The 24,270-nt window shown below is 39.5% G+C and overlaps 1 protein-coding gene across 1 annotated transcript in view; it reads right to left on the bottom strand.

Moving 5' to 3' along the window:
* Window positions 1-17,955: 17,955 nt before the first annotated feature.
* lrp3 (low density lipoprotein receptor-related protein 3) overlaps window positions 17,956-24,270 on the bottom strand; it is a 28,169-nt gene continuing 21,854 nt past the window's right edge. Inside the window, exon 8 of the mRNA XM_036584517.1 lies at window positions 17,956-19,222. Coding sequence (XP_036440410.1) covers window positions 18,332-19,222 — 891 coding nt within the window. The 3' untranslated portion in view covers window positions 17,956-18,331. The remainder of the gene's footprint in view (window positions 19,223-24,270) is intronic.

Below are 24,270 nucleotides of genomic sequence, written 5' to 3'. Positions count from 1 at the left end.
GCTGCATGTGGATAACTTGCCCTCTCGACCTCCTCTCCATAATGCAGAGTATCACTTAATTGTCTTTTTCATACCAGTCAGTCTTCAGTCTTCTTGTGTCATCCTCTTGTGTGTTCTTTGTTGTGTCATATTGCAACAACATAGAATAATCCATTCCAAGCTGCACTGAAATTACTGAAATAATAGACACAAACACAAATAACACTTATTATACACTCTTATTATTTTCAAAAAGGTTCTATATAGAATCATCTGTAGCACATTCATGCACATTTTCCATCAATCTGAAGAACGCTTTCATGTTGCGAAGAACCCTATAACCCTTTAATCATGGAAAAAGTTCTTTTGAGTGTTCATGGTTCTATATTGAACCATTTTCTTTACTAAAGAACCCTTGAAGAACCATCTTTTTTAAGAGTATATATACCAAAATAACTAAATAAATTATATATATGAGACTACATTTACACCTTAATGATTTAATAATGCAGAAATTTTGAAAAATCTGTGCAATTCCCTTTTAAATAAGCAAATCCATGCCATTTCTTGCACATTATGTAAACTTTACAAAGTGCTTTTTCTCAAAATAAATAAATAAATAAAATAAACAGACTTAACAGAAAAGTAGGGCAGAGTGGGCCACAACCCAACAGAGTTTGGCTTTTATAAAAGTTAAAATATTTGAGCAAGATTATTGTTTTTTATACAAACGACCAGCGCAGTTCAGCTACACTTTATGAAAAATTCAGCAAAAAGAAGAGTGAGTGAAAACTTTACAACTAACCTTGTAGGTGGGTTTAATTGTGACAGACTGAGGGGCTACTTGTAACAGTCACTAAACAGCCAAAAATTCATGTAAACACAGTTAAGTCAATTCAATCCAGGCAAACTTTCCTACCTAGAGATAAAAAAATTTATGCATCAAAACAAAGATTATTACATTTTACCATGTTAGTTTGTGTCCTGCTCTCCCGTACACAGTGTTTTCAGTTTGTAGTGATTGAGTGTGTAAAGAGGCAAAGAAAAATGCACTGGTTAAGCTTACAAGATGTAATTCTGATGACAGACCGTTTATATTTTAGAATTACAATACGGAACAAGATATATTATGTGTAAGTTAGATGTTTAATCTGTCCAGATGTTTAATTTTTTAAACACACATACAGTACTATGCAAAATAGACTATCTTATTTTATTTCTAGTCAAAATGACCTTTAAGAAATCTGCAGCGATCGTTCAGTCTTAGAAGTGGTTGTGTTCATGGATGTTGAGGTCTGGACTCTGGGGTGGTCAGTCCATTGTTCTAAGAACTCCAGCAGCTTCTTTGTTTAAATTTGCAAATTTTATTCTTTTTTTGTCCGTTTACTTTTCTCAGTAACAGCTTCTTGAAGTTTTGGAGGTCTACCAGGTCTTGCACAGTTACTTGGACTTCCATTTTCTTTTTACCTTTTGATAAGTTTTTGAACCCCACTTGTGGGACCTTCTGTTTTTCACTTCTTTCCTTTGACGTTCTCCTTCCTTATGCAAGTGTATTTATCTTTCATCTAATCTCCTCAGAAATATCTCCTGAAATATGAATAACTGTACTTAGTGGCCATTTAATAAATGAAGAGTGGTCTCTGACTTTTGCACAGTACTGTATAATGTAACTTGAACATCAGTCAGATAATGAAGATTAGCATGTAGTAAAGAATTCCATCACAGTAGTATGAGACTGTATGTACAGTGTACTCATAAGCTACATCTTCCTCATAGAACCTGATCGACACAGTGTTGACCGTGTTATAAATATTCTGTCTCTGTACAGTTGAATATCTTCTATATTAATATAGTACATGCAAACAGTTTATGATAATGGTTAACTGTTTGATAAATGTGTTTTCCTCTTTGAAATTCGGGGCATTTCCCACAAAACGGTTCTTGTTTTGGTGTAATCTATTTTTATTATACGTTATGTTTAGAGAGTGGTAAGGGTTGCTGAGCATTCAGAGTTAGTGCTGTTGTTCTGGCCTTTATGGTTTGTGAATGTTTTAAACTCTGTTGTCAGATGTTGAAGCAGTCATGAAAAAGTGTGTTTAATTTTAGTTTAAGGACACCTGATGTGTGAAAACGTAACCCGTACTGCTAGATGGCGCTCAGCTAACTGATTGCAGCAGTGCAGCAAAGTGCACTGGTGCAAAGCACAAATCATCACTTAGCCACTTTTAGTCATTATAATTTATTCAACAAAGCCCAATTAATGACCCTTAATAATGTATCTATGCAAGAAGACTTTTTAATATTTGTTTTTAAATAGTTTATTAATACTTTTTTAAAGGACTACCTAATGTGCCACTGTTGGCCACATTCATTAGAACTGCCAATGAAAGAGACCATTTCAGAGTAATTTCAGTATATCCATGTTCCTGTTGTTGATTTTGAAGAGTAATGGTAACACTTACATAGCAAAACAGATCTTTTATCTCTAACGCATTTGGATAACCACCAACAAATTGTTGCTGTCATTTCAAAACCTGGTGACTTTTTTGAGGTGTTTGTTTGTTTGTTTGTTTCACATCATTTGAAAGTGTCAGCTGTCCTTTACATTTTACATTCATGATAAATGGACCAACAGAATTTTTTTTGGAATGACTTTGAATAAAATCTCTTTACATGAACATACAGTTAACGTAAAGCTGAGAACGTTTGTTGCTTCTTCTAGTTCTCGTTTCTGAGATGCGAGGTTTTGTGTGAGAGTGACAATATGCTTCTTTACAGTGGTTGGTCGGTTATGCTGGAACAGGGGAATGTATATAGGCCACTTCATCATCACTGAAAATGGACATTCCACTGTGACACCTTACAGCAATAACGCCATATACTTGTCTTTACTCTTAGATCACTTTTGCTGGTTTCTGCATGTTTAGACGCCAGTGAGCTAAAGGAATCCATCCATAGTGTCCCCCAGTAGACGTGGGGAATATGACGATATTTATCATTATTGTGACATATTATGTTGCTGTATGCTTTTCTGAGTGTATAGTACATATTATCAACACTGACCAACTGCATGTTTCATTACAAAGAAAGCATGTTTAATTGGATTTAGTGCAGTGCAGTATGTGAATCACTCTATTCAGTTTTATTAAAGGTTTCTCTGTACTTATCAGGAAAAATCAAAAAATCAGAAAAATCAAATAGATGCCATGTGTTGAGGAAATGTTGTTAAGTATCATGATATATACTTGTCATATCGCCCACCCCTATCCTCTGCAAACTAAACTTTAATTACCATTGAATTACTGCTTAGACTAGACAGAGCGCAGGTGAAAACTTGCTCTCCCTCTGCTGTTCGGATGTACACATGACATGACACCACCAACCAACACTATTCTCTCTCTCCCTCTCTCTATCTGAAAGCTGGTACGGCCTCAGCCTGTGCAGGATTCTAACACACACAAGCGCAGGGCTGAAATTAAGACAGCGGCGAAGCAATGTAGATACTGTTCAAAGCTCCAAAAGGTAGCTATCATTCCTGAGGCGAGTTGAGTGTGAGACTTTCAGAATGTGTGCTATGTTTTTTTCTGTTTGTTTATTTTGTTTATTATGAGATATCTATGATGTTTATGCTTAACCATAATAGCACATTAAATTTAACTCTAAAGAAAAAGTATGAGTACTGTTTTGTTGTGTATGCATGTGTATGTGCTTGTGAAATCTAAATGTAAATAGGTAAAAATGGATTTGGGTCCAGGGCACAAGCCATTTCCAAAAGCATGGGCATTTCCATCTAGATACTTCTCATTTATGTAGGCCGAGAACTTGGCCTTCAAAGGCTTTTCAAGTCCATGTTGTCTTTGTATGTTTTCAGGAGTGTTGCCTTTAAGAAAAACCTTACGTGTTGGTTTTAAATTTAAGTTTTTATACAAGCAATATACACATCTCTGCAACAAATGAAAAAAAAACTTTCCATCATCTGCCATTTGTGACCAACTCAGCCAAAAACAGTGGACGTAAAAATGTTACAACTCACCCCAAAAGTGGGAGTAATTGTAACAGAATGAGGGGCTAGCTGTGACTCTGACAGACAGTAAAAAGTCTGGTGAATCAATGCAAATAGAATTAATTCAATACAACTCTGAATCGTATTGTAATTTGAGCCAGACGAGCTTTCCAACCTCAGTTTTCAAATGTAAAAGTGTAAAGAGAGGTGGATCGGACTTCTTGTTCCAGCACATCCCACAGATACTTGATCTGATTGAGATCTGGGGAATTTGGAAGCCAGGGAAACGCCTTAAGCTCTTTGTTCACGTTCCTTAAACCATTCCTGAACAATGTGTACAATGTGGCAGGGCGCATTATTATGCTAATATATATATTTCTGTACCTGGTACACATGTCAAATGGACGTTCATATGAATGCTTGGTCCACAGGGTTTCCCACCTCCACTAGCTTGTCTTCTTCCCCCAGTCCATCCTGGTGCCATCACTTTCCCAGGTAAACACGCACACATACCCAGCTGTCCACATGACGCAAAAGAATACAGTACTCATAGGACCAGGGGACCATCTTTCATTGTTCTCAAATCCAATTAAGTCAATCACATGCCTATTGTAGGTGATTTTGATGGTGAACAGTGGACAGCATGGTCACTCTAACCAGCCTGCGGCCATGCAGCCCCATATGCAGCAGGGTGCGATGTGCTGTGTGACACATTTCTATCGTAACCATCATTAAAAAATTTTGTGACTTGTGCCACAGAGGCCCTTCTATCGGTTTGGACCAGACAGGCTAGTTTTTGTTGCCACACAGATGAGCCTTGGGCGCCCAACATCCTGTCACCAGTTTGTGGTTTGTTCCTCTTTAAACCACTCTCAGTAGGTACTCACCACTGCTGACCAGGAGCACCCCAGAAGCCTTGCCGTTTCAGAGATGCTCCAACCCAGTCATTTGGCCATACTGGCTTGAAAGACTTAGTTATAACAGTGTGTTAAAACTAACCCTGTTGTGTAGAGGATGTATTTAGGCCTAGCAAGCTCTCACTGCTATATACATGCTACATGTAAAAAGTGTAAAAAGGTCCTTTCATGGCACAAAAACAGTGTGAAAACATGCAGGTGACACTACTTTGAGAATATGAGATGACCAAAAGCATGGTCTATACTTGAACCTATTTAACTGCATAAAAAAAATCCATGTTACCTTTTACCTCATGTTAGGTTGCACCCTGATCTCCTCTACCAGCTTCACGTAGGACACGCCACTGATTCCTTGTCAGAGCTCACGACTTCCTGTCAGTTAAAAATCACATTTAACATTTGCAGCTTCAGCATGAATGTGTGCTTCTCTAAGCTCACTGCTTTTCTTCACTGCACTCAGCAGTCTAATGATTCATTTTTGAACTTCATTTGTTTAGTTATTAATCTGTTATCATGAGAGGACGCCATGTAATGGTTAACATCGTCAGTACTTTGTGTAAACAAAACTATATTTACACTTGGTGCAACATGCACTCTTAAAAACAACGGTTCATCAAGGTTTCCTGGCTTTACAGTTAAAGAAAAACCCTTTACATTTACATAATGTGAAGGTTTTTTAAACATAAGAATGGTTCTTAACACTCACATCTTATTTACAAAAAATGTTTCTTTGAAGGACCATCCATTAAAAGGTTCTACATGGAACCAAAAATGGTTCTTCTATAAAATTGCTCTAAAAAACCCTTTTGGCACCTTTTTATTTAGGCTCAGGCTGCCATCTGCTGGATGGTGGATCTGTCACATACAGTGTGCTGCTCATGAATGGACCAACAGATGATGGAGTATGATGGAGTAACTAGTATTAGCTTGTATTTTGCTGTTGTACAAGTTTGAGCAGAAAAAAGTTAATGCATGTGTAAACGTGGAAATCTGCTATATGGCAATATATGGATTTCAAACACATGACATATAGTAGCATACATGGATTTCCCTCACATCCAACTTATATTAGTCACATAAAGAAATATATTGGACATATATGCCAACGTATTTGAACATATATTATGGAACATATATTTTAGTCATATATCAATATAAATTAACATATATTTAACAATATAGCCTATGACAGAAAGCATTAATCACATAGGGATAGCACACATGCAAGCTTCATGCTTTTTTTTTATTGCATGTATGCTGCTGGTGTATTTCATTTAGAGTTTTTGATTTTGGATTTAAAAAGAGTCTTTCAGTGTTTGAATCAGACACACAGGGTGATTCAAAAAGATTCATCTGATTTCAAAATAATTTATTTTACTTGTAAATCATTACAGACCAATGCAGTAAACTGTACATGCTTTAAGTGAGCATAGAATTCATTATGTAATTTTACAAGTGCTCAGTATGAACCTCCTCCAGCTGTACGGACAACATCAACACGATAGTCAAATTCATCTCATACTCGATTGAGCATGTCAGGGTGTCACTGTACTCACGGCCCTTTCAGTGCGATTTCGGAGATCGTCCAGTGTTGCGGAACCAACGACGAACGCTCTGAGCTGTTGGAGGTTCACTGCCCAAGAAAATCACGTTACGACGGATTCACTCTTATTGAAGTGGAGAACGCAAAACGCTTTCTGCTCAGGAGTTGCCATCTCCTCGCAGACTGAAGGGAGCCATCTTCCGGTGACAGTCAGAAACTCTATGACCCCCTCTTTTAGTTGGATTGTGATTGGTTCCTAGGCACCTCATGGTTGTAAAAATATGGCACATTGAAATCAGATTAATCTTTTTGAATCACCCTGTATATGTATGATCCCTGTATCAGACAGATAGTGTATATCACCGCTGTCCAATGACACCCATGTATCTCCACTTTTGTTGATTTTTAGTTTTCTACATCATTTCAACACACAAGCTGTCCTTTACATTGTGTAAAGATTTCACGATGAATGGACCAATAGAAATGCTCTAAAATCACTTGAAACAACATCTCTTTACATTGGCTTACATTGAAAAGTAAGAGTGTTTTTGCCTTCTCCTGTAAGCGACAATATATGATCCACATATTATGCATATATGTCCAATATTTGATACTTATACGTACATACCATATATGTGCATTTATTTTGAAATATGTGCTTGACCTTTCATGATATATGCGCATATATGGCCATATATTAGGTTTCCATATGTGTAGAATTCCTGCTTTGTGGCTGATCCAAATGTACATTCTCGTGCAGCATATGTTCTCCTAACCCAGGGGTCGACAACACAAACGTTAAAAAGAGCCATTTTGTCATGTTTCAACAAAAATCAAACCACCTCGGGAGCCACAACATTTCATGTCCATTTCATTGAAGTACCGTTTCACCATCTTGGCTGTAAATATGTCTGTTTATGCTAATGTGCTAGAAAAGGCTAAGGATATAAACGAAAACACAGAGTTACTTTGCTCTGCTTAGCTCAGCTATAGCCGCTTTTCTCATCTCAGTCGGGAACCTTTTCTGCAAAAGTAGAAAAGCTTCTTGTAAAATGTCTCTCAACGTTTGATTTTTGAGGCTGAAGTCGCTTCTCATTCGCGCGCTTCTTGTTCGAATTTTCCCGTTCCACCTTAAATGGCTACGGTGGCCGAGAAGACCCAACAAACTGCAAATAAAAACGAGCTGCAAACGCAGAAAACACTTTAATCAAAATGACAACATGAGCGCTGCGCTTTACACACGCGCTGCAAATTCGTAGACACTGAAAACTCAGAAAGCACTTTCATCAAAATGACGACACAGCGCTACATTTCATAAACATACAGAGCAAATACAGAAACACAGGCAACTTCAGAAACGCTGCAAAGCCAGTCACAACACAACGGAATCGTCTCTGGAAGACTCGAAGGGCTCAAATGGGGTGGAATATCTATGACGGAAAATCACTGACAGAAGTAGAGAAGACCACAGACTCGGTCACATCCCCAGTTCGTGGTTAACCCGGCTGGCTTGTTTGCTGTCTGACACGTCATAGCTGTGCTGTGGTAGTTAATCCGTTATTACTAGTTAAACGTTTACAGTTCCACTCTACAGCTAATTACCATTAGGAGACAGTGATAGCAGCAATCTACTCAAACAAAAGTCAGCTTTTACCGGTGAATGTTTGTGCTGCACAGAATTTAAAAGTCTAAATGGCTCAGTCCTCTCTGAGTGTCCTCTAGAAACACACATCTGTTGTGTTTTGATGGAAGTGCTTTCTGAGTTTTGCAGCTCGATTTTATTTGCAGTTTGTTGGGTCTTCTCGGCCACCTGAGGCGCCAGAAAGTACCTAATTATATGGCTAACTGTTGCACCATTTAAGGTGGAACGGGAAACTTCAAAGAAGAAGCTGGTGGGCGAGAAGCTGACTTCAGCTTCGTGACTTCTAGTTTTTGCCAGTTTCCCGTTGCAGATTAAACGCATCAGGAAACCAGCAGAAGTGTTTATGACGCATCAGGAAACCAGCAGAAGTGTTTATAAATGAAAATAAGTCCATTCGTCTCCAAACTATCGGTGTTCGTCTCAAATCTTTCTCTTTGTCTTTCCGTTAGCTACTAGGCGAGACTGTTGTCTGTGTCGCTGTGTGACAAGCAGTTTGCGCACCAACCTTCAGGGTTAAAGGATGAATAAGCAACTCCAGCGTTTAAGACCATTTATTGTTAAAACTGTGTTATAATGGTGAGCTTTATTTCACTGCTAAGGAGGATTATTTTATTTTTAACTAAAATCAATTTTTAAATGACATCTAATTCTGCTGGGGAGTCGCAACAGGTCAGTAAAAGAGCCTCGTGTTGCCAACCCCTGTCCCAACCTTAATGAAGAAACAGAGAGAAACTTCTCATCGCTATTATAGAAGCATTTGTATGAACAATTATGTCCACATCATTCTTCACTTCCATTAGATCCTTACTAGAGAAATCAAACCACAAGACAAACGGCGCAGTCACATATCAGGCCTTTCTAGACCAGGGGTTCCAGAAGGCTTTGTCATGATTATAAACTAACATGCGCCGACATAAGCCAGTTAAGTAAAGCTCATTTAATGTTTTTTTCTTGTGCATGTAATTCCAGCATTTTTATACACAGCAAAATTAATGGGAATTTCAATTTGCCACAAGATCAATCACAATAAATCAACTGTGGGCTTGAACCTTAAATTAATCTTTAATTATCCTGATTAGGCTTCTTGATAACACCCTTTTTGTCGCATGGAAACTAATTTGTAAGTAACAAGCCATGAAAGGCCATACCTTACAGTGAGTTTCTCATAAGCTTACTGAGTCCCCTTCGGATTGTTTTTAAGCTGTGTTTAAGAAGCCAAGGACAAGAAAAAAGTATATTTCATACAAAAAATTATACATCATACTTTAAGATATAATAAAAAATACAACTAAAAACACTGAAGTATTATATATTGACTGATCAGATTCTGCTTTGCTCTTCCTGTAGTGAAACTGCATGAAATGCAGGAGTCACTGTGGAATTTCCGAGCACTGGAACCAAGGCCAAAAATCAAGCAATTTGAATTGAATCAGTGTCACCCAAAGGCAAACTTTCAGGCGTTTCTATGGCTACAACAGATGCCTCAGAGAAGTCTGCATAGCCCCTTAGGACTAGCTAGGACTAGGGTTAGCAGAGCTGGGCTAGACTTCCCGACAGGCTTCTTACCTTCTCATCTCTCACATCAGCAGAGCTGCTGGAGTTGGGTTTATATATTTTGAGACCATCATCATCATCATGTGTGTTGTCTTGAGTTCACCATCATTGTGTTCATGTGTGTTGTACTTAGTCCATCATGCTTGTCAAATGTGTGTGAGTCCATCATCATTATCATGTGTGGGTCCATCATCATCAAGTTAAAGTTACATCCAATGCCTAAAGTGGTTAATCCTAATAAACAGTCTTGTTCAGCTTCCAATATTTTTATCTTCTAACTTAAGGCTTCTTACCCAGCGCTTGGAGTGTGTCAGTCTGGTCTAAAGCTCTTAAACAGGAGAATCAAAAGTTTTTTATATGCCATGCCTGGGAAACCATCTATTCATCTCAAGAAACCCAAATCACCAAATAATACACTGGAAACTCTTGCACAGATTTTATTTTGATATGATTTCATATGCATCTTACTCAGTCTCCTATTTGTAATTTGTGTTCCTCAGGGGAGCTCGGCACTTTTTTACATTACTTTTGTCTTTGTTCCAGGGTTCCTTAATTTCTGGCATCAGGTTGCTACCGATCTCACAGCCCTGCTAGACCATGATGTTCCTTGCTCAGCATCTATTTTTCTTTTAAATGATTTTTCCTCACTTAATCTCTCAGTTCAACAGAAACAACTGTTGCTTTGTACTTTGACAGCTGCAAAAAATTGTTGGTTAATGGATGGAATCCTCCTCACTCCATCTCAAGATGGTTTGTTGGCTGCGCTTGATATTGTTTCATTGGAACTTTCAGTTGCTCGCCTATGGGGCTCAGTCAAGAACTACTGATGCTTGGAACAGGGCGCTCCAATCAGTGGAGTCTTTACTATGCTCTCAGTTGTTATTTGTTTATTTTTATTTTTAAATAAGTCCTACTTTTTATCCCACACATATACTTGTGCTCTTTTCTCTTGTTTTTTGAAGCTATGTTCTCATATATATTTTTTCTATGTACTGTCCCAAATTTTGTAGTGGCTATATTTGTGTTGTAGACATGGCGACCCCTGGTTCCTATTAGCACCATAGAAGACAGAGTCTATAACTTTCTACACATCAAACTACTTCACATCAAACCGCTTTGAATGGCCTTGTTTACATCACAACAATGGAATTATGCAAAAATTTGGAAAATTGGTGGAATTTTAAGGCATGTCTAACTACATTTGAAGCATGTTCATCATTCAAGTGATACATTCTTTACTTTTACATTTCAGTTTTACAGTGATCTTAAGTAGCTACTTTAATTCAAAGCCTGTGATATGAAGGATATCAAGGAGTTGTTTAGCCTGTAAGCTATCTTTTCAGCCTGTTAGCTATAGCTGATCAGCCTACTTCTAGCTAAGAAAATGAAGTTATCAGCTCCTCTGTTTGAACCAAAATGGGTTCTTACTTCATCAGCACACTTGTTGGTGCATATGAGCAGCATTACAGTCCAAGATTATTCCATTAACAACACGGGTTTTCTGTGATTTGGAGCCAAATAATACAGAATTCAGATGTTTACCTGGCCTCAAAAGCAGCTAAGCCAATCAGGTTTTACAATCAGAACTATCGGTTTTACAAACATATTTTTACATGCTCAGTCAGTTTTCATCAGATTTTGTGTGATGATGATGATCTTATATTCACTTTTAATGAATCTTGGGCTGTCAGTGATGAGCAGTTACGACAAGACATTTCCTACACTGTAAAGGGGGGCCAAGAGAAATGGAGTCCTGGTGTGCTTGCTGACTACTGGACCCTCAAAAGAAGTCAACTATTGTTGCTTTTCAGGTAATGTAATTACACTTTATATTTTACTGTAAATATTTCCTTGAAATGTTCAGTCGTGTCAAAAAAAAAACAGAACAATCAGTTTTGCAACAAATCAATAAGTTGGTCAGAAGGGGTAATGAAATGTTCTTTTAATGAAGACATGAAGAAACAATAAGAGGGACATACAGCACATTATGGAGAATCATTCAGAAAGCTAGGAAAATTTTTAGCCTTAAACACAAACGTACAAACAAGTTCAGTGTAACAGATTAACATTCAAATAATCTCCTCAGCCGTTACAGAAGGCATCATCATATAGTGGCAAGAGCTGCCATGGACAGGGAATAAATAGTCCACTTTGTCTGATAAAACACAATAAGACACCGGAAAGTTTCTGAATTAGACTTTCTTTGCTTCACAAATTAAGAAAAAATAGATCAACTAGTTTGAAATGTCTTAATTATGTTTTCTGAGCACTTGGCTGTCCCTTCGTTTTTTTCTTGGGCGCGGAGGCAGCTGCTGGCTTTGGAGTGCTGCCATCTGTTGGAGTCTGCAAGGAGAGGCCTTTAATGACTTATCAAATGCAGAGTGTTCTAGAAAATTCTTCCAGTTGGTGTATCATGTTCGGCTTCGGCCCAGTTTCTTTTACCTTCATTTTAAGTGATTGTATTTAAAATACGGTTAATTAAAGCCATGAAAATTTGTAGCAACGTAAATTCAGTTGACAGAAACCAATAAATAGACAACAAATAAACAGACAATATAATGAAAAACATTTGACATCTAAAATTTTTCACCAATTTGGAGGGGCAAAACTTATCAAAGGCAAAAATACAATAGAGATTATATGAGTGAAAACCTCTTAATAGAAGGTTATGTCTGGACAGCCAAAGAACAACATTTAGGAAGTGAAAGGAACACTCAAATGTGGGACTAAACTTTTCTATGTCAGCTTGAGAACAATATCTCTGTAAGACCGGAGACTCAAACCTCGTACAACTTCAGTGGCAGCAATATCAGTAGGCTGAAAGTGCACAATTTCTCTAATGGCACATTAACTCCAAAGTCCTCCTGCTCTATAACCTAACCCACTGCACCTTTAGGAATTACTCGCTTAACTCTCACTGTAATGGCACTTCAACTGACCCAAGTGGACGGAATAGAGGGATTTAACCTTCTGAAATTTGCACATGGCATTAATAATCAGTTCACTGCCATTTTAAATGCTATGCGAGTGACCAGAAGGTGTAGAGCGTATTGTAGCAGCATTATTACTCTTCCTCGGGATTCAGATCACATTCCATTACCAACCTGACCCCCCCACCACCGAAAAGAAAGGGTTGATCTCTACCTACCACGTGTAGCACACAGCCTATTACCACAGACAACCATTTGTATATTTCCGCTGTTGCCTCCAAACTTCACTCCTGACATAGAAGTCTGGCTGTTTCGCACCAGCCCATTGGCTTTTTTACTCTCTGTGATAAATGACTCTATTCCACAGCTGTGGCAGATAGAGGTCAGGGTGAAAAACACTGGAGTATCCCTTGAACTAGCTGACTTACTGCAAACCATTCAGTGAAGCAACATGCCTTCATCACTGAAACAGACCTCTAAGAGTTTCATTTCTAGGAGTTTAAAGTACTGTCAGAGCACAAGCATCTACCGTCAAGAAACCAGTCGCTTATTGCTCAAATTCATCCTTTCCTTTTGACCTTACTGTTACATCCATGACCGAAAAAACAGTTTGGCAGAGGCATACAGTGTACATACATTTGCATGACATTCAAGAAAACAAAAACTGCACGAACTTAAGAGAAAATATGCATTTTCCTCAGCTGTGTCCAGAGGAGCCAGTGCACTTTGCCTGTTTCAGCCAACGGCCTTTTACATCTTTAGTCAGATCCATCAGCCAGTGTAATAATGAATACAAGAGGAAAAGCATGTGCATGAGAGAGAGAGAGAGAGAGAGAGAGAGAGAGAGATGGAGAGGAGGCAGAGGGAGAGCGTGAGTGGGAGAGGGGAGAGAGGGAGACAAAAAGTAGAGAGAGCGAGAGTGAGGGTGTGCAAGAAGAGGGAGATAGGCAGAAAGAGACTGGAGAGATTGAGGAATACATAGTGAGAGGAAAGACAAATAGAGAGATTGTGCATGAGAGAGAGAAAAAGAAGAGAGCATGAAAATGAGAAAGAGAACTTGTGAGAGACAGTGTGTAAGGGAGAGAGAGAGAGAGAGAGAGAGAGAGAGAGAGAGACAGAGAGACAAGAAATTCAATTTTGAGGAGCGCTGCTGGTAACTGGCCTAATTCAAATTTAATTCAACTGCTGTCTTTCACCTCAATATTCTTCCCTTCTTTTTCCTTCTTCCTGTATTTATTCACTCATATCCCCAGCCTATTACACCATGTGTCGCCAGTTTATTAGGTATATCACCTTGTACCTACATTCATCAGTCATTTTCTCACAAACACCAGCTATTTAGGTGCCCTTTGTAGGTTTATAATTACTGAAGTAAATGTATGTCCATCTGCCGCTGCGCAATTTATCAGCCACCATCTAAAATGGCCCGCCACTCAAATAATATCTGATCAGCGGTGGTCCTTTGGTGGTTGATAAATGTACAGTAACAGATGGGCTACAGTCAGAAACTGGAAACCTACAAAGTGCACCTACATGACAGGTGTTTCTGATAAAATGGCAACACAGCATATGCTTGAAGAACGAACAGCAGTGATTATCTTTGCTTATCTCACTTTCTGCTGCTTAAAGAAAAACCTAGAACATCAACAGTGGACTGGCTGAAGGCAAATCTCCACACTCCAACCTTAAACGCTGACCAGATCTGCTCCTGAAACAGAACTGGAACGAAGACATTCTCAGAAACCACCCCACGTTCCCTGAGATCTCTAAAGAGAGACTACAATCCTGGCCAACGGTGACCGCATTAAACCACTTACTACAATGTGTCCCATGTTCAGTCCTTAAGTACTTCTTTCCTGCATGGTTTAGTGTTTTACCTGCACTAATATACTTCATTCATTCTGAAAGGGCCTGAAAATGAACAATCTGAATCCACTGTTATCTGACTATTCAGAGAGATCAGGTGAACAGTAACTCACTCTACTCATTCTAAACGCCATCTTCTTTGCCAGGCAAATGTACTACAGTCTCTATCCTGTTTGAAGGCAGTATCAGATTTGCAAGTCATGAGATTTACTAGTTCATTCTATGTCCAGGTGCATTCACCAGCCTGTGTGCACAGCTCATATTGTGTTTGGAAAGACCATATCGAACCACTTTCACAAAAGCATGTTTTTCTTAAAACAAACTGATGATTTCTCAACAGGAATGTTACTTGCAGCTTTCTTGTTGTTGGACTGTCTTGATGTTTGGCTTCAAAGTAATGGTTTGGCAAAAAATCTTACACAATTTTCCACCTACCCTCTATGTAGTCCATCAACCAAGACATGTTTGGTGTCCAACTTTTGCTTTTCTGTTAAAGTTAATTTATGAATGTGTATCTTCAGTGTGAAAATGTAAATACAATTTAAAATAAACAGCTATTTATACTTGAAAAGCAGAAATCATGAATGGAATTTGTAGCGTCCATATGCCTGCATAACATAACACATTCAGCCACACTGATCCTGGAGGCCCTTCGATCTGCAGATTTTATACGTTTCCTGCTTTAACACAGCCACTTTAACTCAATAACGGGCTGGTCATGAGCTGATTACTTGGATCAGGTGTGTTGGGAGTAGGAAAAAAAAACAAACAAAAAAAAAAACATAAAGGGCAGTGGGCGTCCAGGACCAGAGTTGAGAAACATTGTCATAAACCACACTGACAAGCCTGCAGAACCGTAATGAAAATCTGGATGTGGTTTGAATGGACTGAGAGTTTTGGGCATACATTTCTGAAAAAGACTGTGACTACTGGGTTCTAGTGTTAGCCTCATAGCTCCAGTGCTGAAATAAGAAGCAAATTTGGACACCAAACATGTTTTGGCTGATCACCTACATTTGCGGTAAACTGTGTAAATGTATTCCATTCCATTATGTAGTTTTCCAGCATTTTTCAACCTTATCCTTACTGTATGTACTGTTGAGTACCACAGACAATAATTTCAAATTTAGCTTGTACTCAAAAATGACTTACAAGTCAATGGGCAGTTGCTAAATTTCTTGAATAAACATTTTAAATAATCAAATTAATGCACATTAAAAATATCAACGAAACAGATATGAGAGAATGTCTTACCAAAGCTTGTCTTGTAAAGTCAACACCGGAGCAACACTTTGTTTTCTGGTATCAATGGCTGATCAGGAGCCAATGATGTCCTTTCATATCACTACACTACACAAATTCTTTCCTCTGGAAAACTAGTCCCTCTTCTGAAAGAACTAATTAGACAGATTTTAATCATACAAATTATCATTAAAGTGTTCTAGAAAAAAATACATACCTCACATAAATAATTACCGACAGAATTCAGCAAGTGCCCAAATGCTTCTATTATAAGTCCATTTAGAGTCAACAGGTTTTCGGTCCTTTTTTAAATACAGGGCAACATATCGAAATTATTGTCCAAGGTAATCAATAGTACGATACACATATAGCAGACAGAGATTAGGTTGAAAAAACTCTGGAATATTCCTTTAAGTTATTTAACTAACTGAGGAATTCTGCATGGCCATCTTCCATCCAGGGTTTTCTGAGTTCATTTTCCAGTGCTAAATCACTAGCATTAGAGCAGAGACAAAGCAAAACACTGCAGTACAGGTTACTGAGGGACTAAAACTAGGAAACTGTAGTTCAACTTCACAGCGTTAAGCATACGTCGAAAAGTAGGCTACTCCTTCAGTGCACCCCTCAGCAGCAGGGTACCGGTAAGGCTCCGACTTCAGACATTCCAAGAGGGAATTTAAAAAAATAATGCCATTTTATATTAAAAGTCCATTGCGAAAGTCTTAAACGTCCTGCATCTGAAATATTCAGCAAAGCTCAGTTTAGTAGTCGAGGCGGTTCAAGCACTGCTCTGGTTATGAAAAACTGAAAAACATGTTGTAAATAAAAAAAGATGAGTCACGAGTCTTGAATAAGGTTTCAGTGAAGAAGGAGTCTCCACAGCTCCATTAGAACTTTAAAATAAGTTAGCTGTACATTACTGCACTGAGTCAGCACCCAGACAGAAATGCACTGTCTATGACTCAAAAGTGTTATGGCTCCATAAATAAGTTCTTATTTCATTTCTAATATGTATCTACTTGGTGAGGATATTAGCTGCACTGAATATGTAAGTGAATGTCCATTTGATTTGGACATAGTGTATAAATTAGAGCCAGGTAATGTATTGATAAATAAATCAGTCAACTGAAATTTTAAATATTGTGATACTGCAATATAGTCCAAGCAATGCATGTTTTTGATGTGGCATTGCATCATACTATATGCAGAATCAGTAATGATGTCTGCCAGCTGTTAGACTTGTTGGTCAGCAATTGGCATCCCAGAGATCTTGATAATAAGGCTTATATTCATAATAGTCAACAGTTCTTAAACAAGCATGTTGTCATTGAGATTTTTACCATTTTATATACACTCACCATCCACTTTATTAGAAACACCTCATGTCTCCACTAAAAATGCGTACAGTTACAGACTGTAAGGTACTCTCTACCTCACACTGCAATTAGGGACAGTGCCATTGATGTAAAGCACCACTGAAAGTTTCATGAGTGTTAACAGTGCCCCCTTGTGGACAATCTTCAGCCTGATAAACGTATGTGAGCGTGTGAGGTCACACCTCCCTGTTTCTACACTTATTGTCCATGTTATCAGCTTAATTGACTATACAGTGCACTTTATAGTTCTACAATTACAGACAAGTTCATCTGTTTCTCTGCATACTTTGTTAGTCCTGTTTTACCCTGTTCTTCAATGGTCAGCACCCCCCAGGACCACCACAGAGCAGGGATTATTTGGCTGGTGGGAAATTCTCAGCAGTGCAGTGACACTGACGTGGTAGTGGTGTGTTAGTGTGTGTTGCGCTGGAATTTTTAAACACCTCAGTGGCACTGCTGGGCTGAATAGTCCATGACCAAAAACATACAGCGAACAGCGTCCTGTGGGCAGCATCCTGTGACCACTTCATGAGCTACTGTCCCGGATTTATATCTACAAAGTGGATCAACAAGGTAGGAGAGTGTAACAGACGGGACAGTAAGTGGACACAGTGTTCAAAACAAACTTAGTTTTAGGCGTTTGCAAATTGTTTTAAATAATTTTTATCTAGATAGAATTGTTTTCTAGTGGCAGATAATTTCGCCTGTTTTAGTAAACAACAATATCGGGAAATTCTAGATATCTCGACTGAACATAAGATCTAATTTCACTTGCCAGGATGATGTTTTTTGCAATATGATCATGACTGGTCAATTTCCGGACCATTCTCATCACAGCAGTGACACTGACATGGTAGTGGCATGGTATGTGGTGCTGGTATGGCTGTAACAGGTACAGCAACACTGATGGGGCTGAGAGTGTTCCACTACCCAAGAAAATCAAGTTAAGAGTGGTTCTCTCGTCAGAAACTGACCACTGGTGAAAGGCTAGAGGATGCCTAACACTGTGCATCAAAATATGGGGCTACTGTCTGTAACTGTACACACGTGAGGGGGACCTACAAGATGGGAGTTTCTAATTAAGTGGCTGGTGCATGTTTACTATTATGAATACAATCAAGATCCAGTATTGTGATGATTTCTAGGCCATACTGTCCACCCTTAGTGTGATCCTCAGTGAACATAAATGCAGGAAGCCATAAGCATATATTCTAAATCATATGCTCCATGTTGGCAAGGTCATCGTAGAGTATTTCCACATACAGTAGAGAAAGGCTCTTCAGTGTACAAACGGAACATCATCCTCCTCTTCATCACTGCTCGTGAGTTCACAAGGTGAGGGTATATCAGTCTTATTCCTAACTGACCAGTCCTTAGAGTGGTCATCAAGGTGGGACGGGGCTTGGGTGTCAGAGTGTGTGTTAGAGTCTGTGTCTGTGCAGATTTCAGTTTCTTTGTATGTTGGAGAGCCCACTTCATCCTCATTCTGGCTGCTGGAGGAGGTCAGAGACTCGGGAGAAGAAAGAGGCGAAATGGCCAGTGAGGAATAACACTTGACCGTCACTCCTCCTAGCTCTGCAGCCAGACTTTGCACAGTTTTCCTGGACACCCGTGACCGATATGTCCCATTTGAGGAATCATTTGGAGCTCCAGAAGGTTTGTCCATGTCTCTATGTCCAGCAGAGAGTGCTCCATCATCCAGATTGGACCTCATTCTGTCACCTACTAATTCTGGAGACCTGTGGTCACTGTCTTCCTCGTCTTCGTCGTCCAGGGTGTCGGAGGTTGATCGCAGCGAGGCAGGGGACAAGGGAGATGGGGGTGACTCGTTTTGGGGTAAATGCAGAGCCTGTGCATGTGCCTGCAGTGCCAGACCCAGCGCAGCACTGGAGCAGGGTGAGGGGGTATGTCCGGTTCCTGACCGCTCAGACTCACCCCTGCGAGCTTCAGCCACCCTGAATCCTTGAAGGCTGATTGCAGGTTGGACATGAGAACGAGAGTGTGTGTGGCCGGGTGGTGTGAGGAGGGGGATCTGACCCCGCAAGCGGCTTCCACGGTGGAAAAGGCGGCTCCACAGGCGACCTAGCCTACGTCGGGACGTCCCACGGCGAGAGGAGTGCCGGCGGATCTGCCTACGCATAGCTGTGCGGAGATTCTGCAGGACGGAGGCCTAAGAGGGGGAGAAAGATAAGTAAGTATGTGTATATGAAGTATACATGTGGTATGTATGTTTACTACATGGCTGAAAGTATGTAGACACTCAAACATCAATTCCATATGTGCTTGTCCTTCCAAAACAATAGGCTTCAATATGGAGCCTTTCCACTAGATTTTGGAACACAACTGTGGGGATTTCCCTCCATCATTACTGAGGTCAGTCCTGGCTCACAGTGGGTCTTCCAGTTTATTCCAAAAGAGTTTGATGGCTTTCAGGTCAAGGCTCTGTGTAAGCCAGTCAAGTTTTTCCACACCGAACTTAGCAAACAATTTCTTTATGGACCTCACTTTGAGCACAGGGGCATTGTCTGAAACAGGAAAGGACCTACCTCCAGCTGTCGCCACAAAGTAGGGATCGCACAATTCTCTAAAATGCCATTGTATGCTGTTGCATTGGGACTTCCCTAACCCATCATTCCTCCTCCATCAAAATTAGTGCTTTTGAGCAGGTAGAACTCTCCTGGCATTCACCAAACCTAGATTTGTCTGTCAGAGAATTTTTCCATGCTATTTGCTTCAGCACTAAGGTGTCCTGTTCTGTGAGCTTGTGTGGTTTCTGCTTTATGGCTGAGCTGTTGTTGCTTCTCAACATTTACATTTCAAATTAACAGCACTCACAGTTGACTAGGGAAGCTCTAGCAAGGCAGAAATTTCACAAATTCACTTTTTGGAAAGGTCCCATGACAGTGCCATATTGAGCCAGCATTCGTTTATTGAGATTGCAAGTATGCTTGACACACCTGCTAGCAATGGGTATGGCTGAAATAACTGAACACACTAACTGCAAGTGTATTTTGGACTGCCCGAATAATTTCAGCCATGTAGTGTATTAATTTTTTCTCAATTTTTTTTACAGTTGTGATGTTTAATGTTCAAGCTCAGCTGTGATTTTCTTACTTACAGATTTTAAAATATTCGGCTCTCTACTAATATTCTCAAACTTTGTAACTCAAACTGCCACTTCAAATATATCATTATGTGTTGAATTGAACTGAGAAATACAGAGAGAGCACAAGACAGAGAGAGAGAGAGAGAGAGAGAGAGAGAGAGACAGAAGAAGGAGGGGTCTGCTGATCTGTCAAACCCATCAATCATTCAGCAGTACATTTTCTCGTTTCCATGGAGACAGTCTTTGCCTTTTCATCTTGAATGCAAATCAATCAGTCGTGAGAGAATTTCTGCTGCTAGAGTTTAGAGGTAATAAGCTGCTCTGGCATCGGCTACATATAAAGCTCTCAGCCATCGCCTCGTAACTGGAGGCCATGTCCCTGATATATTCAATTCATACTGTGACCTTCACAACCTTCCCATATTCTGTCTTTAGATGTTTGTCTGTCATATGGAGGGTCATAAAGCCCCCCAGTACTTGGGTGTTGAGTTGTGGAACTGCGTTCTCTGGAGTGATGGAGCTCCATTCAATACCTTTGGAATGAGTTGGAGTGAAGTTTGTCATCCAGTACTAATCATCCAACATCAGTAGCTGACCTTACTAAGGCTCTTTTTGCTGAATGCATCAAATCCTCAAACCAATGTTCCAACATCTTGTGTAAAAGTGTAAGATCTTCCCAGAAGAGTAGTGGTTGTTACTGTAGAAAAGAGGGGACAAACTCCCTATCCATATACTTGATTTCAGAAGACAAGCTGGATGAGCAGGTGTCCTACTTTTTTACACAGTTTTCTTGTTTGTCTGCTTTTGCCATGTCTTAACCAAATGGCTGCTCTAATATAGACCAATAGGTGAAATATGTTTTTAAGATATCATAGCTATCCTTGAGTCACGGGTGTAAAATAGCATACGTAGCAATAAAAAGTTTGATAAAGATGTTAAGGGGCCTGTCTGACACTGAATCATAAAAATACTTTATGCCTGGCCCACACTACAGAATAATTTAGAGGCCGATTTGCCCCTCCCGACAGCTGCAAAAGGAGTTCTGATTTGAGGATGGTCTTAAACAATTAACTTCCAAGATCCTGTGGTGTGTGGTATGAATAATCCAATCTTTACCCCTCTGATTTACTCACTGTTCAGTCGTGACCAGCCTGATTTTCAATACGTGTTCAATATGCACAACTCAAAATGCTGCAGTGTGAGGAAACACTGATTTACTCATAAGAAACACTGGGCTGACGTCATGCATAAAAGATCACCAATGAGAGCAGAGCTGAATGGAAGGATGAAATTTATGTTCTGAATCTACATTACATTACATATTTTATTTCACTTTTACACTACTAAATGTACACACAGCTTACATAGCAATCTGAGTCGTCTGTTAGTTTTCATCTAAAGTCATATTTGTTCTTGAGAAATTCTGGGAAATCTGATGGTCTGGGAGACAGGACCATTGATCAGGCTGCAGATTAGTGCACTAATTCTGAAAGTGTGCAGTGTTTTGTTCCGCGTAAATCTTGCAGCGAGGGGGCTTTGATGACTGAAGGATGGCTAAAGACAAAAAAGAATCATTGGAATCTGTCATTATGTGTGGGGAGCCTTAACGTTTTCAACATCAGTGACGATCGAAAAACTCCTGTAGCGTGGGCCAGGCACTACAATAAAATAAAAAAAAATCCTTTACAAAACTTGCACCCACACCCAGCCTACTGCTTTACCAAGCTGAGTGATGTAGTTCCTTCCTGTGCAGTGTGGAGGATGAGAAGGTAGAGGACGAAAAACAGGATGTAATTCGGTGTTAAAATTCTCCAGGTTAAGGCTGAAACAGTTAAGCTTCCTACATCCGTGAGCATTACACAGCTTTAACTCTCCTCAGGAGAAATCCTCAACGGATATGACACACACAATACTTCTATCACAAAGGATGACTTTCCAGACACACACATACACAGACAACAGAATTGTCTTCACATGGAGCTGAAGACTGGACACACAGGTATGTCTGTGGGTGGGAGGCACGGTTGTGCTGATGCACAGTTCTCACTAGGTTAGCCATCTCCTGCCCAGTTTAAAGATTGGTTTTAACAAGCCCTAATCTGCTCGGACTCATTATTTCCCCTCGGGGAATCCCCAGGGCCATCCTAAGGGCTGTTCCATAATTATCGCAACTGAAAGGTGTTAGATTAGGGACTGGGCGAACACTAATGTTGACTTCAGCAGAAGAACTTGCCCAGAAATCATTGTGATGTGATGCTACCTTAAAATGCTTAACATTTCAAAATCATCACATTCGATTTGCTAGGCTTTAACCCCTTAAAATTCCAGGCTTATTACATACTAAGGCTTATTATTCAGTAACTACAGGGACTTCAATGCAAACCGGTTGAGCTATTCATAGGTTATAGAAGTGTATGATAAAACTTTGGGCCAACCAGCAGCCATGTAAGGGGTTAAGCTACAAACTACTTCACTTTCCTATACTAGCTGGTTAGTTAGCAAGCTAAAGGCAACATGGCTAACAATTGGGGTGGGAATCACCAAAGGCCCGTGATATGATATTATTGTGAATTTAAACATATTACGACATACTGGCATATCTTGCGATTTGTTACCTTTTTCAACTGCAAATTCAACCACAAGATTTTTGTCGGCAATCTCCCATTCCTGTGCTACACTTCGCTGGAGGTTAGAATTGGAAGGTAGCTTTGTCAAGCCGATTTTTCCAGTGGAGCTGATTTAATGTGAGGTACCAAAATCTGCACCATTTAAGGTGGAACAGGAAATCTGGACAAGAATCTGGCAAATAAGAAGCTAAAAATTCAAACAATAAGTTCTCTATTACCCCAGTGAAACAGGAAGTTATGGGTGACCACTAAAGAGTTTGTAGACATATTATTTTCTGGCGCCACAATGTAATTCCTGCACTGTTTAAGGTGGAACAGGAAAATGTGAAGCTGGCGAATAGGAAGCCAACTTCCGCCTCATTTGCCATCTCTGGATGGTGGTGTGTGAGGTGAGCCCTCATGTCTGTAGTATTTCCAAGGTGTTTTATTTTCATACAACATTCCTTGTAAATTACATGAATCACATCCATGTCCTTTCTGACTGTCACCTCTGCTAACGTCACCAGAAAAACCTCAGCACCATCTACTGGTCTGAAAAATTATTCTATTCCATTATTCTAGTACCAAAAAGATTCATTCATATTTGCAATTTAAATAATGGAATATATAAATGGGGTCCATGTATAGATACTTGCCATCCATGTACTGATACAATATTGCCATGCAAAATATTGTGATAATATGCTGTATCGATTTTTCCCCCACCTCTGCTCTCAAAGTAGGTGGGTCTTGGCCACGTTAAGGGCCAAAACTCACCAGACTCTTGGAGGCAGAAGGCAGAAGTCTGGCTTGTGAGACTAGCTGGTTCCAGAGAGATCATGTTTACAGCTGAGGTGTAAAAAGGCACCAATACACCATGAAGGTGACAATTCAACTGTATCGATTTGCTAATGTTAGAACTGATCAATAGATTTCAACCTGTGGGCTGTGGCAAAGCTTTGCAGCAGTACAGCTCAGAGGTCTTTTCAAATGAAGCTTTGAAGACAAACAATTTACAGTCAGTTGGAGGCTAAAAACAGCAAGTATGCATCTAAACCTATTGAACCGCGCAAAACCTCAGTTTGCAACTTCCAACCTAATATCCATAAAAACCAATATAAACACTTAGCTTAGCAGCTCAAAAATGGATCCCAAGAATAAATTAAAAATGTGTCTAGCAGCACACAGGTAGGTAGCACATAGTTTAATACAAGTGCCTATATTTTGCTGTTGAGGTTTTGCCATATTCTGAATATACAATGGCCAGTTCAGGTTATAGTAAATGTTATTTAAAAATAAAATAAAAACATACACGTTTTCTGGCCCACAGATTTGCTGAAGTTTTCTAATGTGGCCTTGTCAGTGGTTAGATTTGACACCCCTGATGTAAATACTTACTCCAGTCACATTTGTGTAGACATTGTAATTTTCAAATATTATGAATTGTACAAAAATAGATGAAACTGTAAATTCAAGATTTTATCATTTCCTGATCAAACTGAATAG

This window comes from Colossoma macropomum, unplaced genomic scaffold (genome assembly GCF_904425465.1).
Source record: "Colossoma macropomum unplaced genomic scaffold, Colossoma_macropomum, whole genome shotgun sequence".
Classification (NCBI taxonomy): Eukaryota; Metazoa; Chordata; class Actinopteri; order Characiformes; family Serrasalmidae; genus Colossoma; species Colossoma macropomum.
This window is presented reverse-complemented; position numbering and strand designations above follow the sequence as displayed.